General features: G+C 40.3%; 1 protein-coding gene across 1 annotated transcript in view; it reads left to right on the top strand.

Annotated features, from left to right (window-relative positions):
- The first annotated feature begins 1,655 nt into the window (after positions 1 to 1,655).
- Positions 1,656 to 14,784, top strand: part of plxnd1 (plexin D1) — a 45,486-nt gene continuing 32,357 nt past the window's right edge. The window contains exons 1-4 of the mRNA XM_023819263.2: positions 1,656 to 3,077; positions 7,582 to 7,758; positions 12,466 to 12,597; positions 13,985 to 14,085. Of these exons, the coding sequence (XP_023675031.2) occupies positions 1,857 to 3,077; positions 7,582 to 7,758; positions 12,466 to 12,597; positions 13,985 to 14,085 (1,631 nt within the window). The 5' untranslated portion in view covers positions 1,656 to 1,856. The remainder of the gene's footprint in view (positions 3,078 to 7,581; positions 7,759 to 12,465; positions 12,598 to 13,984; positions 14,086 to 14,784) is intronic.

The following is a 14,784-nucleotide window of genomic DNA, read 5'->3' as shown; positions in this document are numbered from 1 at the left end:
GTCCGATTAACAGCGACGGTACGGGGGCCAAGATAAACAGCCACAGACTACAGCCAGTTGCTTATCAAGTCCAATAATGGCCTAATCTGGGCAAAGGGATGCCCCTCCGGGGAGCTGTTTGTGCATGGATTGTGTTTTGCAAATAAGGCAAATGGACATTGGGCATCTGACATATCACTGGATGTGCTGGCTTCCTAAAGGGTGTTCATTACCATTCAGTGAGTCTCATATAATTTAAGATACGCAGAATTATATGAATCTCAATTATGGTTAAGCATAACTTCACTACCCAGGCATTAACCATAGCCCACGTGTGTAAAATTAACACAATGGTACGTGTTTGGGGGGAAAACAACACGCAGGTAACAAAATTCTCGTTTCTTTCAGTGATGGCACTTTAAATAAAAGAATTTCAGAGCAGCAGATGATCATTTAGATAAAAAGCAACTCAGGTATACTTGTCACTGCGAATGGACACGTCAATATGCTCTTTGTATTCGAAATTTGCTGTTACATAACCATATTTTTGCCTTTAGAATGTATATTTGTTTCGGTATATCCATCTGTGGGCGCATAATCGCCCTAAACACCTTTGAATCGGTTAGGACCAGATAATCTTAAACGTAAGTCAATACAGATGTAAATAGTACAGATAACATCGCCATTCTGGAGACTTTTATTTTTGTTCATGGTCAAAACACCTCCCTTCCTTAAATGTGCCTGATTCCTCTTTTTCCAGCTCACAATCGGAATTTTGTTAGACATTGTTCATTTTAAACAGTAGGACGAGGGGCAAGGTATCTTATCTTGCTGAATTGCGTATGAAACCAAGAAATTAACTTCTCTAGCATTTACGAATGAATGTAATTTAATCTGCACAATTTTTAACCCGAAATGCACAGAAATGCTTGTTAGTACGATATAATGAGTATACGGACCGTTATCGTGTCCATGTAGTCTAATATCTGTACTCTTCATTTCGCACATCTTTAGCCTACTTTCACTGAACAGCTGTCAAATTACACATACACACACCTACATACAAATTACACAACCTTAGCCATACTGTCAGTGACTGCGTTGTAAAAATAAAAGGCTTTGGGACACTGACACTCGTGACTTGATCTATAGGACAGAATCGGTTTATGCGTAATATAAAATATTTCTTTTTCGAATATTATTCTCGGTACTGAACCCCCAGAAAGCAGAGAACAGTGTGTCTTTACCAAAGTCGTAACACAGTATGTCATGACTTTTGTTTCATCCTCCCTCTTTCTTATTCTAACCAAATATCAATCTTTAAACACAACTTGGAACAGAGAAGTCCTTTTCTTTTTAACAATGCACTTTGTATATCCTAGTCTGAGAACTTTAACAACTGTTGTCGGTGGACAGTTTGTATACTGTAAGGTAACATTTGTATTCTTAAGTAAATTATTCGTTAATGGTTAACTTCTATGACTCTTAACAACGGTAACTTATATGTTCAAGATAGATGCGTGTCTAAGGAAGTCAAAACTTGACTTTTGATATATCTTTAGATGTCAACATATATATTTGCTCTTGATGTGGTAAACCGGGAAAAGAAAGCCAACAGATTTAGTGAGAAAATATGGGGTAACATTTTTTTCTTATTTCAGCATCGACTAGCACAAATGTGGGGCGGTGAAGTGCCGAGCGAACGGCGCCGCGCTACTAAAAGGAAGCACGACTCGCTATCACGTCATTCAGTGCTCAGGCGTACAGCAGGAAACAGGTTTTCCTCTTGGATTGTTGTTTCGAAAACATCTGAATATTTTTTCCTTGCTCAATGCACCCCTCGGCACAGAACACGCTGAAACCAGCCAGAAGGAAAAATGCCTCCTTCGGAAATAATCGTGCCGTGTCTCCGCGTCTTGTTTCTGCTCCTGAGCTGGACTCTTCATCAGCGCCGTGTCGGCGCTCTGCAGATCCAACAGGCTTTCGCATCTCCGAATCAGACCAATAATTTCGTGGTAGATGAAGTTTCAAAAAAAGTTTATTTGGCGGCGGTTAATACGATTTACCAGCTAAACAGGAGTCTGTCGGTTGAGGTGCAAAGGCAAACCGGACCGGTGAACGATCATTTCTTGTGCCATGCCCCCCAGCTTCCACAGGCGACCTGCGAGCACCAGACGGCTCCGACCGACAACTTCAACAAGCTGCTGCAGCTGGACCCGGACCAGAAGGTGCTCGTCGTGTGCGGATCTGTATACCAGGGATTCTGTGAGCTTAGGAAAATGGAGAATATCTCTCAGATCGCAGTCGACTTTCCACCGCAGGGGGAAAAAACAGTATTTCCCAGTATGTTGAACATCGCCGCCAATCATGCTAACGCCTCGACGGTGGGATTGATTTTCAGAAGTCATGGGGGGAACTCCAAACTTTTAGTGGGAGCAACATATACAGGTGCCGGTTCTTCGTTTTTCCCGAAAAACCACAGCAAAGAAGACCTACGATTTGAAAACACCCCAGAGATTGCTATCAGGTCTCTAGATATTAAAGATCTGAATAAGCTTTTCACGTATGATATAAATCCTTCAGAAGACAATGTCTTTAAGATAAAACAAGAAGTCAAGCAGAAAAACACGCTTAATTTCGTCCATACTTTCATACAGAAAAGTTATTCTTACATTGCAATTAACAATGACGCCAATACGGGTCACAAGGAAAACCAACCCAATAGCATATTGGCAAGAATTTGTTTGGACACCGAAAATCCTCGGAAATTATCCTCGGAGAGCAGAAAGCTGACGGAGTCGTACATCCAAATGTTCCTACAGTGTGGATCCAATGAGAACATTTATAACAGAGTTTTGTCAGTGTACCCTGCAGAGATCAGTGTTGCTGGAATGGGACCGGAGCCTTACTTGTTCGGAGTTTTCGCGAAATCGAACAAAAACTCGGCCGTGTGCGCCTTCAGGTTCGCAGATATCGAGGAGACCATCCGACAGGGCAGGAAAAACTGCTCCACCTCGGCCAGCTCTGGGGAGGTCCGGGTGCTGGACAGTGTCATCCAGGGTTCGGGTGCTGTGTGCGTGCAAAAGGCGAATATCGTGGTAAGTTACTTATTTGATTATTTTCGCTGGTTTGTATTCATTATGCCACCATGGACTACAACTGTGATTTATAATGCAAATAAATGTGTAAGATGTATGTGAACTGTAGCCTGTACTATACAATCCATACAACGTGTCAAAAGTAAACGTGGGAATTAGTTACTAAGTTGTAATTACGCATAAATTTGTTGTAAATCTCCGTGTTACACCTAAGTACTAATTTTAGGCAAACCATCGCACATAAACGCTACTTTAGGCCTTCTGATGCTTCGTCGTAGACAAGTGATGATTCACACTGTATCTGGCCGGGAAGTTTCCGTATCACAAGTGAGAGATCTGCCAAAACACGCCAAGGTTATGGGAACCGCACTGGGGTCTGTGATTTTCTTTTGTAAGCCGGTTCCCATCTCTTGGATCAGCAGTGAAAGGCCGGATTCAGTCAAGTAGCCGGGCTATTTTCTTTAGCTTTGACGAACAAATTACATAAATTTTACAGGCCCAGAATGAAACCTTCTTTCTATCCCTAAAGGGTATACAGTAACACTACTAAATAATAAACTTAAGCTACACTAATCTGCAATTTGTATATAAATCATTCTAAAGCAAATAAACTATTTAGAAACTATAGGTCTAGCCTACATGATAACACTTTTATAATGTCATATATAGCCTACCTTAGAATAGAATACTGTGACATTTCTATTAAGAATACATTTATAATTATTCTAGTGAAGTTGGCATCATAATGCATATGGAAATATGCAAAGAAAATATATTACATGTATTTCATTATGTAATTGGTAACCTATGAAAAAGCTATCGGTCTCTCAGCTGCACTGAAGAGCAGGGTAGCCAATGTATTAATAATAACACATTAATGTCACATATGTAATCTCAAAGTATGTAAAAGTCTTCATTCTTAAACGTGTAAAACCCTTGCTAGTATTAGCTATTAGCTTAGTTTCACGCTTGTTGCTCGTTCCCCATTTATCGTTGGTGGACGGAATGATGAATGAATAATCATTTCACTGTGTCGTTAACGTTTGACTTCGCCAGACAAAACTAAAACCAAAGGGTTAGTGAGACAACGATGTTACCACGGGAAGGAGCAATCAACAATTTAAGTAAATGTCGTTATGATACCCGTGCAAAATTCTAGATGTCTTAACAGTTGCATCTCAAACTTTGTGTAAAGCTTCAACTTAAAGAGAAAGGCTTAGTAAAACCTGCATTTAAACTAAAAACACTTGCTTTACGAATGTGTTAGCATTTTTTTTTTTTTGCCAAACTGTTATAAATATATTATGCAATACATACTCTGAGCACCTGCTGGTCTTCTCAGGTAGAGAGAGACACTTGCATAATGCGATGCATAGGAGTCCTATTCTAGATGAGAAATTCTCTTTGTCGTGGCTGCGACCCTTCGGTCATCGCTGCAAACCCGTACCGTGTCTGGATCTCCTTTAAAACGTGCAAACGGAGGAGTGCATGTTCGAGATACGGTAATAGATGAATCATGACCTTAGCAGCTGTTTCTAAAGATTTGTATCACATAATGGCTGGGAAGCCTTCTTCAGATGATCTGCCTAAGGGATGTAACAGAGCCAAGAAACGTTAGCTGGGGGGTGAGTTGGGCAAATGGTGATCATTGCCGTTAGCAGGGATGGGCAGTATTTTAGATAAATGTATTTAAAATACGTATTTGAAATACAAAATACTATTTTGTATTTTGTATTGTAAAGCCTTTGGGAAAAATCTAATGTAATTTGTATTTAAATACATTTAAGATGAGCATTTTGTACTTTCAAAATACATAAAATACTTTGTGCCAATCAACCTCTTTATCTGGGTGCTGATTTAGTTCAGACACACCCCTCCCCCAACCTTAACACTCATGCACGTGAGCTGCCTGCAGCAGAGTTAGCATTGGATCAGCGACTTTACTCAGTATTCTGCATAAGGTAAGGGTGTCATCATGATCAATTCCGTGTTGATTAAAGTTAAAATGGTGCATCATTCAGATTTGCCTTCAGTAAACATGGAAGAATAAAAAAGCACCGACACGTGTAGGAGGAAAATAGCGTTAGCTGCCTGTTAGCCAATCAGTTTTGATAGTTTTTTTTTTAAAAATCTATCAACTAGCTAGTGAAATGTGTTTAAAACATTACTGCATGTTAGGGCTGGGTGATATGACAGAACTTTATATATCTTAGGCAGCGATGATATAAAGTGTGAATTGATTAAACTTTTCAAAATCGTTTACATAGGCCTAGGTCATTTAGAGCAAATAAATCCTTGCAGTGTTTAGTGGGGCAGCAGGAATTATTGGAACGTTGGGGTGGATGAAGAAGCATGAATGAATGAATAATATAGTGTGATGTACTTGGTTCAGTTGTACTTTGCTGTTTGAAGCGCGAAAGGAGATTCATATTTACACTTGCACGTTGCCAGGTAAAGTTTTTTTTTTTTTGTGCGCACACTCCGTGACAGAGTGGAATGTATGGAAGCCCGTTTCCGCCACCGGAGTAACGAGAAGCGTAACACTCGAAATAACGAGATAACTAAGTCGAAATTTCGACTTTAATTTTATATAATTTTTTTCTCCGGTGGCGGAAACGGGCTTCCATAGGAATGCCGACAATGTGCCTCGTTATATAATTCTGTAAATCGGTAGTACACATCTAAATGTTTTTGTTTCAGAATATGTCCAGATATATTTCAGCCTAAATAGGGATGCCTGCACTTGATGGCCAATTTCACATGTATTTTGTGTACTTTGAAAATACAAAATACTGTATTTGTATTTAAATACATTTTTTTACACAGTATTTTGTATTTGTATTTAAATACATTTTTCCACTCAGTATTTTGTATTTTTATTTTAAATACATTTCTATGTATTTATGCCCATCTCTGGCCGTTAGGAACTGATAAAGAGCACAGTAATGTTTTAAACAATTAGAATCAGGTGGGCTACAATGATGTGTCTATTTCGTTACTCATTGTTTTAGTTTTTTTTACAGTTTTGTGTGCAACAGTCAGGTAATACTTTGGTAAGTGAGAAAAATATTTTAATAAACTTACTATTACTTGCACAGTAATGTAGTCATGTAGTCTTATTTTGTTATACTATTTTCTCAAGGTAGAATGCATTTAATGGCGACCTCGGAGTAGACCACCTGGAAAGTTTTCTTAGCTAAAACTACTTTAGGAAAAGTTGACATTTAACATTTTTGGCTGCCCAATGTTAAAAAAACAGACAAGTCAAGTTTACAACCTTTGTTTCCAATTATACTCTTTTCTCCCCGTATGCGGTGCTGGCAAAATCTCCCCATCGTTAAAATGCTCCTGCATTTCCTGCTGCATTTTAAATTGCATTCCAAAATTCCTTTTAGGGAGCCTACAGAATAGGTAACTATAAAAGAAATATGACTGGATTTTGTGAGAACTGCGTTTTGCGAGAACCCACAACACAAAAATGTAGGTCATACTGTTAAAACAGCATGATCCAGCCTTAATGCCGATTTTATTAGATTTTCCCTCCAAGATAATGTCGCTGCCCCCCCCCCCCTCGTCTACCCATATTTAAATGATGGTATCTGCCGCTACAGTGGGCTTAAGCTATAACAGAATAATATCTAAATTTTTTGCCACAGATAAACCAAGAGGAATCATACCATGCTATGTTTGGTGTTACAGCATTTATAGTCTGAAGTCTGTTAAGTTTATGGATTCTTGCAACAAATAATAACAAAATGTGGAAGTTCTCAGTAGGACTGACTGGCTTTTATGGTCGATTTTGCTGCTACAGGCTTCCCATCAGCTGGCCCACATTGACTGGCTGCTATTTACATCCCTCGATGGCTTTGGCGTGTTATGAAACCTGTTTAGTAACATCCTTGGTCCTGGCTCTGTGCTGTGCTTCCTACACCAGATGACACCAAGCGCTATACAGTTAGTGTCGAATCAAGTGCCACTGGAGATTAAAGGATCGTTCTGCTGCCAAAACCAGACTTCTGCGACAGACGAAATCTGATATTTTCAGTACAGTTAAGAACCTTTCATTGATGGGAGACCAAAGACAATTTTCGATAAGTGCGGGGGTCAGAATGCGTGGGAAGTCATTGGCCGCCCCTGGATTTCAGACATTTCAGCTCCTTCTGAGTCAGCATGCAGCAGTGGCTCTCCAGGAGCATTCAGGCCAGTGATTCAGTGTTTTAGCTCATTTTGCCTCATTTTCTGGAAGCAGGCAACTTAACCATGCACACTTCATGTCCATGGTACCACTGACTCAGGGAGCATGTATAATCTCTTCACTGTGGAGACTGTGAAGGTAATTATATCAAAATGATATAATGAATTCCGACTTGTTTTGTAAACCTTCTCTGACTTAAATTTAATAAATCTTCTGTCTCTAAATACCTGGGTTTGTTTTTGTGCAGCTGTAATCTGCTGAACATTTCCAGGCCACTGAAACCCATTCTGCTCTCTGTCCTCTTTGCAGCTGCAGTCGGAGCAGCTGGACTGTGGGGCTGCACACCTGCAGCACCCTCTGGCCCTGAAGATGCCGCTGGTGTCCTCCCCGCTGTTCGAGACCGCGGGGCTGACCGCTGTCGCCGTAGACAGCGTGCACAAGCGCACCGTGGTCTTGCTGGGAAGCAGCGCCGGCAAGCTGTGGAAGGTGAGTGCAGATAACGGCAGACTGATCCCGGCTGAGCTCAAAGTGGACCCACGTCACTTCGAGCGAATGAGCTGCAAATGTCATATTACAGCCAGCTCTGCTTACGATCGTTATAAAACAGAAGCCATGAACCATTTTTTTGTTCATCTAAGTTCATTATGTTTAAGATGCATCTGTCTCTAATTCATCTGATATGGAAATTAGAGCATAAAACAAAGAGGGACATACGCTGGTAAGAATGGCCTTGTAAGCTGACTTGTCACGTGACGGAAAGTTTGGCATCATCCAGTTAGATGGTTTTTGGTATGTATGCATGTGTGTGGCACTTAGTTAATTGTTTTAACAGCAGTATTTGTGTTCCTATTTGTGTGCGAGTCTTTGGGTAGAAAAAGTATGTGACCTGTGAGTCTTCAGTATTTTTCTTACCTGATGGTTCATACTCATTGTATATATTCCTCATATGCAGCTCTAGTGTCTGTCAGCTTTTTAAAACAACAATCCTGTGCAATCATGAAATTACTTTAAAGGATCTCTCTTTACCCCCTTTAATGTATAATCCTCAGTTTCCTGTGAATACTTCCTGCTTTAAAAAAGTAGAGTAGTCTAGACCACGTCTCCCAGCCACGACCCATTCAACATACCGTGTACACTGGTTTTCCATCTAATTAAGCTCATGGTTAGGCATCATTTGAATGTTCATTTTGTGCAGTCTGTGATTCAAGTCGCGTGGCTAAATATGTGTAAAGATTTGCTGAAGATTGTCAGTTAAGGACTTTTGGAAATACTTTGCCTTTATCAGATTCTTTATGAAATATCAACAAAGCAGAATGTTTTTCTTAATTTAGAGTAATCAGTTTTTAATTAGTTGATTAGATACTACAAACTATTAGCTGTTGTTAAATTGCGATTTGTTTGTAATTCCAACAAAGAGCTACATTTCATTAAGGACAAATAGGAACAAATCGCACTGGCAAGGTTTCTTACCCTGGTCTGCTGTGTAGTAAATACACTGATACTCTGTCAGACTGCTGTATACTATGAGTATTCCCTGCTTAGCAGCTGGGAAGAATTTAAATGGCGTCTTAAGTAGCCTAATACAGCTCTGAGAACATTTGCTTATTTCAATGCTTGCTTGAGTCTGAACAGATTTTTTTTGCAGATGTCTCTCTTAAAGGTTGTTAAATGAAGCTGGAGAATTGCATCTCTTTTTGTGATATAGACTTAGGTTCAATAAACTAGTAAAATAGCCCCGTTGTTTTGCTATGCAGAGGTATTACAAATAAAATGACATGAAGCCAAATAACTACTGATATTGGACAGACCTTGTGACATCACTGTCTCAATTTGCAATAGCAATCAACTATTAACCATTTCTCAAAAGAAATTAACTTTGTCTGAATAGGTATTTTTATTTTCTTGGTTATTTATTCTGGTCATCAGATCAAATGCTGATACACGTACCTGTAGTCTACTATTAAAAAAGACACAAAGCTGGGTTGATGCCAAGTTGTTGTGAAAACAACTGAATCTATGAAAATAATTGTAACTATAGAATTTAAAAGTCAATATTAAATAAAATATGCTTTATATAAAGTTTAATTCAAGGCACTTAAATCTTTATCCATTTACTCGATTATAATTCATACAATTCAATGCAAACCCAGAAAAAAGGAAATCTGAAGTGATAATTCAGCTGCAATGTGTCGTTTGCTTGATTTTATTTGAAATGTTTAAAATAAAAGTTTGAGGCGGATCATTAATCAACAGCTCAATCAGCTCTAATTAATTAGGATATCAGCTGGACAGAAACCCAGCACACACAGCATGCTGCGAGAGCCGGTTTTGGGAAGCTCTGCTGTACGTTGCTGAAATAGTCCTCCCTGGGAATTCCGTGGACACGCCAGCTACCCATCGCGTTCACCATGCCAAGGAGCACAACACGAGTATGTTAATTGTGTGAGCTGTGAACATGAAGTAAGTGCAGTCTGGTGTAACTTCCTATGCGCAGATGGCAACAAAGAATATAGATTAAGAAATACAGCTTCTGAGAGTCATGCAGCCTACGGCTACAGTGTAGTTTTATATTTATCACGCTGTGGCTTGATTGATTCTGTGAATCTTCCTCCAGTGGCAGTACTAACAGCACAAGCTACCTAGAGGCTATAAAATGTGCCTTAATGAAGATTAAAAGATTAAAATTTAGTTTCTTTCATCCTCCAGGGCTTTGGTTGACTTGCCTGTTTGCCAACCGTCCCGAATTGTCCGGGACATCCCGAAATATGGCTGATTTTGATTCGTCCCTTCAGTGAATCAAGATCACCCATATTTCGGGACGTCCCGAACAACCCTACTCAGACCTCATGGGGTCAGTCTTGAAAACAAGTTCCATACTATAATTTAAAAAACTTTTTGGATAGAAATACCTGTTTCCTTCCAGTTATGGTGTTATTGGGGCCGCCCAGTGCTCTTTTGGTTTTGTTTGGCACATTTAAGGTACATGCTGTTTCTCTATTTATAATGTAAGTGAAGAGTGAGTGCATATTTCAGTTATTCTTCCACACGTTCTTTGTGTTTTATATGAAGGATAACTGAAGGATCAGTGCACAGAGGCATGCTTCCAGACATCATTCAAATTATGTTTGACAAAGAATGAACTCAACCCCACCGCTATAAAGTTGTAATACTTATGGCTACGGTATCCTGCTTACCATTGGAAGGGAAGGCTTGCATGAGACACTTACACAGATTACTCTCAAGTAGAGCATTAAGCAGGTTCTGTTTTAGCATAAAGGAAGATGACTATGAGTTTAATAATCTTCGAATTGTTGCACAAGTTTTATTCAGTTTTCTCCTCATATCTGACCCAGCTGTCTGCAACATCCTCAATTCCCCACTAAACACCTCAGAGTCAGAGTAGAAGTTTCCTCCGGTGACTTCCTTTACAATGCAGCTTGGAGAATCTCCTCATCCTTTATGGTGGTCAGTTGAGACCTCATGACACACTGAGAGACAGGAAAAACAATGAGTGACCACTGCAAACCTCAGCACTAATGACGTAGTTGACAGTTCGGTCTCAGGAAAAAGGGCATTGTCTCTGCTCATTAACAGCATCATTACTTGTCTTTCCCAAATCATTTGTACATTTTACAATTTCTTTGCTTGCTCTCTTCTAGCATCCAGAATAACTTTTTTAGGACTTCTTTGCCTGGCTTCCATGAGGTTTATTTTGATAAGGTGCAACAGCTGTGTTTCCTCCCCCATGGTCACAAGATAAATTCTTCAGTGTCGACTCACCTCACCTTTAGGTGGACGGGCACAATGGCCCATCCAGGAGCTAGTCTTTGTTTAGCCTCTCTGGTTTTGTCTCTGTGCTGCAGTGTCACATTTTACAGGTGTGGTGGTTCCCCTTGTTTGCTCTGGCAGAGACATAGCATGGCAGGATATTCAGCAGGGCCAGACTCTTTGGTTACAGGCATTTGCAAATGCAGAATTTTCTCCTTGCATGTAGCGCACTGCATTTACCACATAGCATAACGTCAACTAAAGTAATGGTGTTGGGTGAACAACTGGATATTAACTGTTTCCATTATGATAGTGTGAGCTTCTCAAAGGAGAACCTGGTGTTTCCTATAAGTGAAATAACAGTTTGCATCAGCACAACAAAGCGCACGCAGAACCACCAAAAACACCAAAAGTTGCGATGAACCGAAGAGATGACTTGCATTGCTTGAAGTGACATGTCTCCCCAGGATCTAGGAGTTAGCTGAAGCCAGGAAGCTGTAAAACAATGAACCATAAAGAATGTGTTAACTTGAGATTCCTTTCTTCAAGCAAATGCTATAAATGTGAAGGAGTAATTCATTGAAATGTTATCGTGTTTTTGAATGTGGTTATGCAGTGATGCAATGAGCACCTAGTTATTGTGAAAACCGCAGAAAAGACCTGAAACAAGAATTAATATTGTTATTTCAAGAATGCTCTTGGGAGCCGTGGTATAGTTCAATAGTAATTCATTTTTCCATCACGACCAGTCATGTTGGCAAGATGCGGGCCAGATTTCTGGAGACATTGTGTGATTGTTGGTAGTCTAGAACAACAAAAAAGGTCAATTAGCATGCTGGTAGAAAAATGTACATCACACACAACAGCGACTCCCTCTGCTTCCAGTGATGGCAACATATGGTAATAATCAGGACTGCACTCCAAGTGTTTTCATTATGCACCCTATTTTAAACAAACATTAATCACTGTTAGTTGGGTCACATTTATTACATAAAATAACAAATTAATATTGTCAGATTTCCTGTTTGGAAATTAGTTAATTTGTCATTGGTTTTTGTACTCTGCTTATTTTCCGGCATCGTACCATTAGAATACGGATCGTTCAGTGCCGCAATGCCCCATTGTTCTCGCCATGATCTTTGGGATTTCTTCCCGCCGTCTAAAAACAGGTGAACCTGACGAATGATGAGTTTTGCTGGGTTGCTCCAAGTGTGTGGTTGTGTTTGCGTGTGAGTCCTGTGATTTTATGCTTGATGCTGCTTCAATCCCTGTGTTTCGTTGGATACAGCAGCTAGAAAATGGATATGCCTTTCTGGAAAATCAATGAATCTGCGTTTTGTATTTCAGATTTCTGCTTTTCTTGACTTTAGATGAATGTACGTTTTAAGTCAGCTTAGGAAGTCTCTGTATGTCTCTGTCTTTCAGCTGAATCTCTTCCAGAATTTAACGGTGGCCAGTCAGAAGTCTTTGAAAGTTGCCCCAGGCGAGTCTGTCCACCACATCATGACCTTTGACCCCAGTGACCGAGACTACATTTACCTCATGACTTCTAATCATGTGAGTGTGGCATCAGTGTTTTGATATCAGTTTTGTAGCTAATACAAGTGTGAGCTGTGCATAGTCATGCAAGCCCCTGACTAAAGCAAGTGGTTAGAGCGTAAAATGACTTCACACTAGTTTTGGTCAGATTCATTAGAGGAGCCAATAAGTCCACACTGGAAATTCCCTTTGCAGTTTCCTCAACCACAATGTTTATTTCTCAAATACCTGATTTGTGTGATGGTTGTATTAACCTTGCACAAAATCTTGTAAAAGTTGTAATATTGTTTCTAACCATAGTTGCTGATACTAATGGTGATGTCATTACTCTGCAAGCTGCAGGATTCAAACTGACAAACATCCGGACAGATGTTTGACAGATCTAATTAGCTACACGCCACCCTGTCGCAGTTCAGCTTCAGTTTCATATATCGCCTACACTTCTGACCTAAACATAGCTAGACATCAATTTTTTTAGTTCCGTTCATAACCGTGATGTGAAACAAAACAAACAAAAAAACATATGTGCTGAAATTACTGAAGTTTAGGAATCTTTTATGATCTATGTTATTTGGAGCATGTAGGTCAGGGGTGGCCAGTCTTATCCGCAAAGGGCCGGTGTGTGTGAACATAAGAACATAAGAAATTTACAAACGAGAGGAGGCCATTCGGCCCATCAAGCTCGTTTGGGGAGAACTTAGCTAATAGCTCAGAGTTGTTAAAATCTTGTCTAGCTCTGATTTAAAGGAACCCATGGTTTTAGCTTCCACTACAATAGCAGGAAGACTATTCCATACTCTAACTACACGCTGTGTAAAGAAGTGCTTTCTCAAATTTGTTTTAAAATGTTCTCCCGCTAATTTCCACTTATGGCCACGAGTTCTAGTATTGACTAATATTGAAATAGTCATTTGGCTGAACGGCATCCAGACCCGTTAGAATCTTATAGACCTGAATCATATCCCCCCTTAGTCTCCTTTGCTCAAGGCTGAACAGATTCAGCTCAGCTAACCTCTCCTCGTAAGACATTCCTCTAAGACCAGGAATCATTCTCGTAGCTCTTCGTTGCACCTTTTCCAAGGCAGCAATGTCCTTCTTGAGGTATGGTGACCAAACCTGCACACAGTATTCTAGGTGGGGTATATAAGTGTAACATCACCTCCCTTGACTTAAACTCCACACATCTAGAGTGTGGCGGGTTTTCAGTGCAACTCCCTAAGTAGATTACTAATTAGAGGACTGATTGGCTGAAGAGTCCTCACACCTGGATTTGAACAGCTGACCTACAGGTTATCCCAAAAACCTGAATAGACACTGGCCCTTTGCGGATAAGATTGGCCACCCCTGATCTAGGTGTTCATGTGGCACGAACAAAAAAAGCAGCCATATTGTTTTTCTTCTGCAGCTCCTGTGGGTTAAGGTGGCTAATTGTGAGCAGTACACCAGTTGCAAAGAGTGCCTGGGTACTGGTGATGCCTACTGTGGTTGGTGCACACTGATGAACAGGTAAGAACTCTTATCTCACTTCTCCAGACAAGAGCAATCAATCATCCAATTAATCAATCAGTCTGCCAAGCAGACCTCACAGGCTTGCAGTCTTCTTTAGATCCCTCTCGCTCTTCTAGCTTGTAGACCCACTTCTCCTACACAGGCCCCTCTGTCAGTCATGAAACACACCCATTTCTTGCTTAATTTAGACCCCTTCGGTTAGACCTTAGGCTTTGTTAATGTTTCGCATGATATTGAAATGTTCTGTCTTAGAAGCAGATCATTTGTGTTGTCAGAATTAGGTGGCCTTCAAGCCTTTAGGATGGTCTTTGCTGGACTCTCATAGAGACACTCTCATGACTTAGGGATCACATCAGAGGTGGATGATTCGGGTCCAGAAAGTAAAAATCCAGACCAAGATTTTGTGTGACACTTTATACGCTGGTTGAAACAAAATCTTGGTCTGGTTTTTGCGTCTCCTGGACCTGAACCATCCACCTCTGAATCACTTTAGTTAAAGGAAACGTTAGATTTAGCTCAAAATCCTTTGAGCTGAAGTCATAAATATGTAGCCACTGTTTTACACCAACCACTGTTTGGTTGGTTACGGTGGGTGGTTGCAGTAACGCCAGAGGCCAGGAAGTGTGGTATGAGTCTGAGAGGGAGAAAATGGCAGGGCTGAGAAGCAAGCAGTCTGTGTGTTGATGTTCTCCTTTA

The sequence above is a fragment of the Paramormyrops kingsleyae genome, chromosome 6 (assembly GCF_048594095.1).
Source record: "Paramormyrops kingsleyae isolate MSU_618 chromosome 6, PKINGS_0.4, whole genome shotgun sequence".
Lineage (NCBI taxonomy): Eukaryota > Metazoa > Chordata > Actinopteri > Osteoglossiformes > Mormyridae > Paramormyrops > Paramormyrops kingsleyae.
This window is presented reverse-complemented; position numbering and strand designations above follow the sequence as displayed.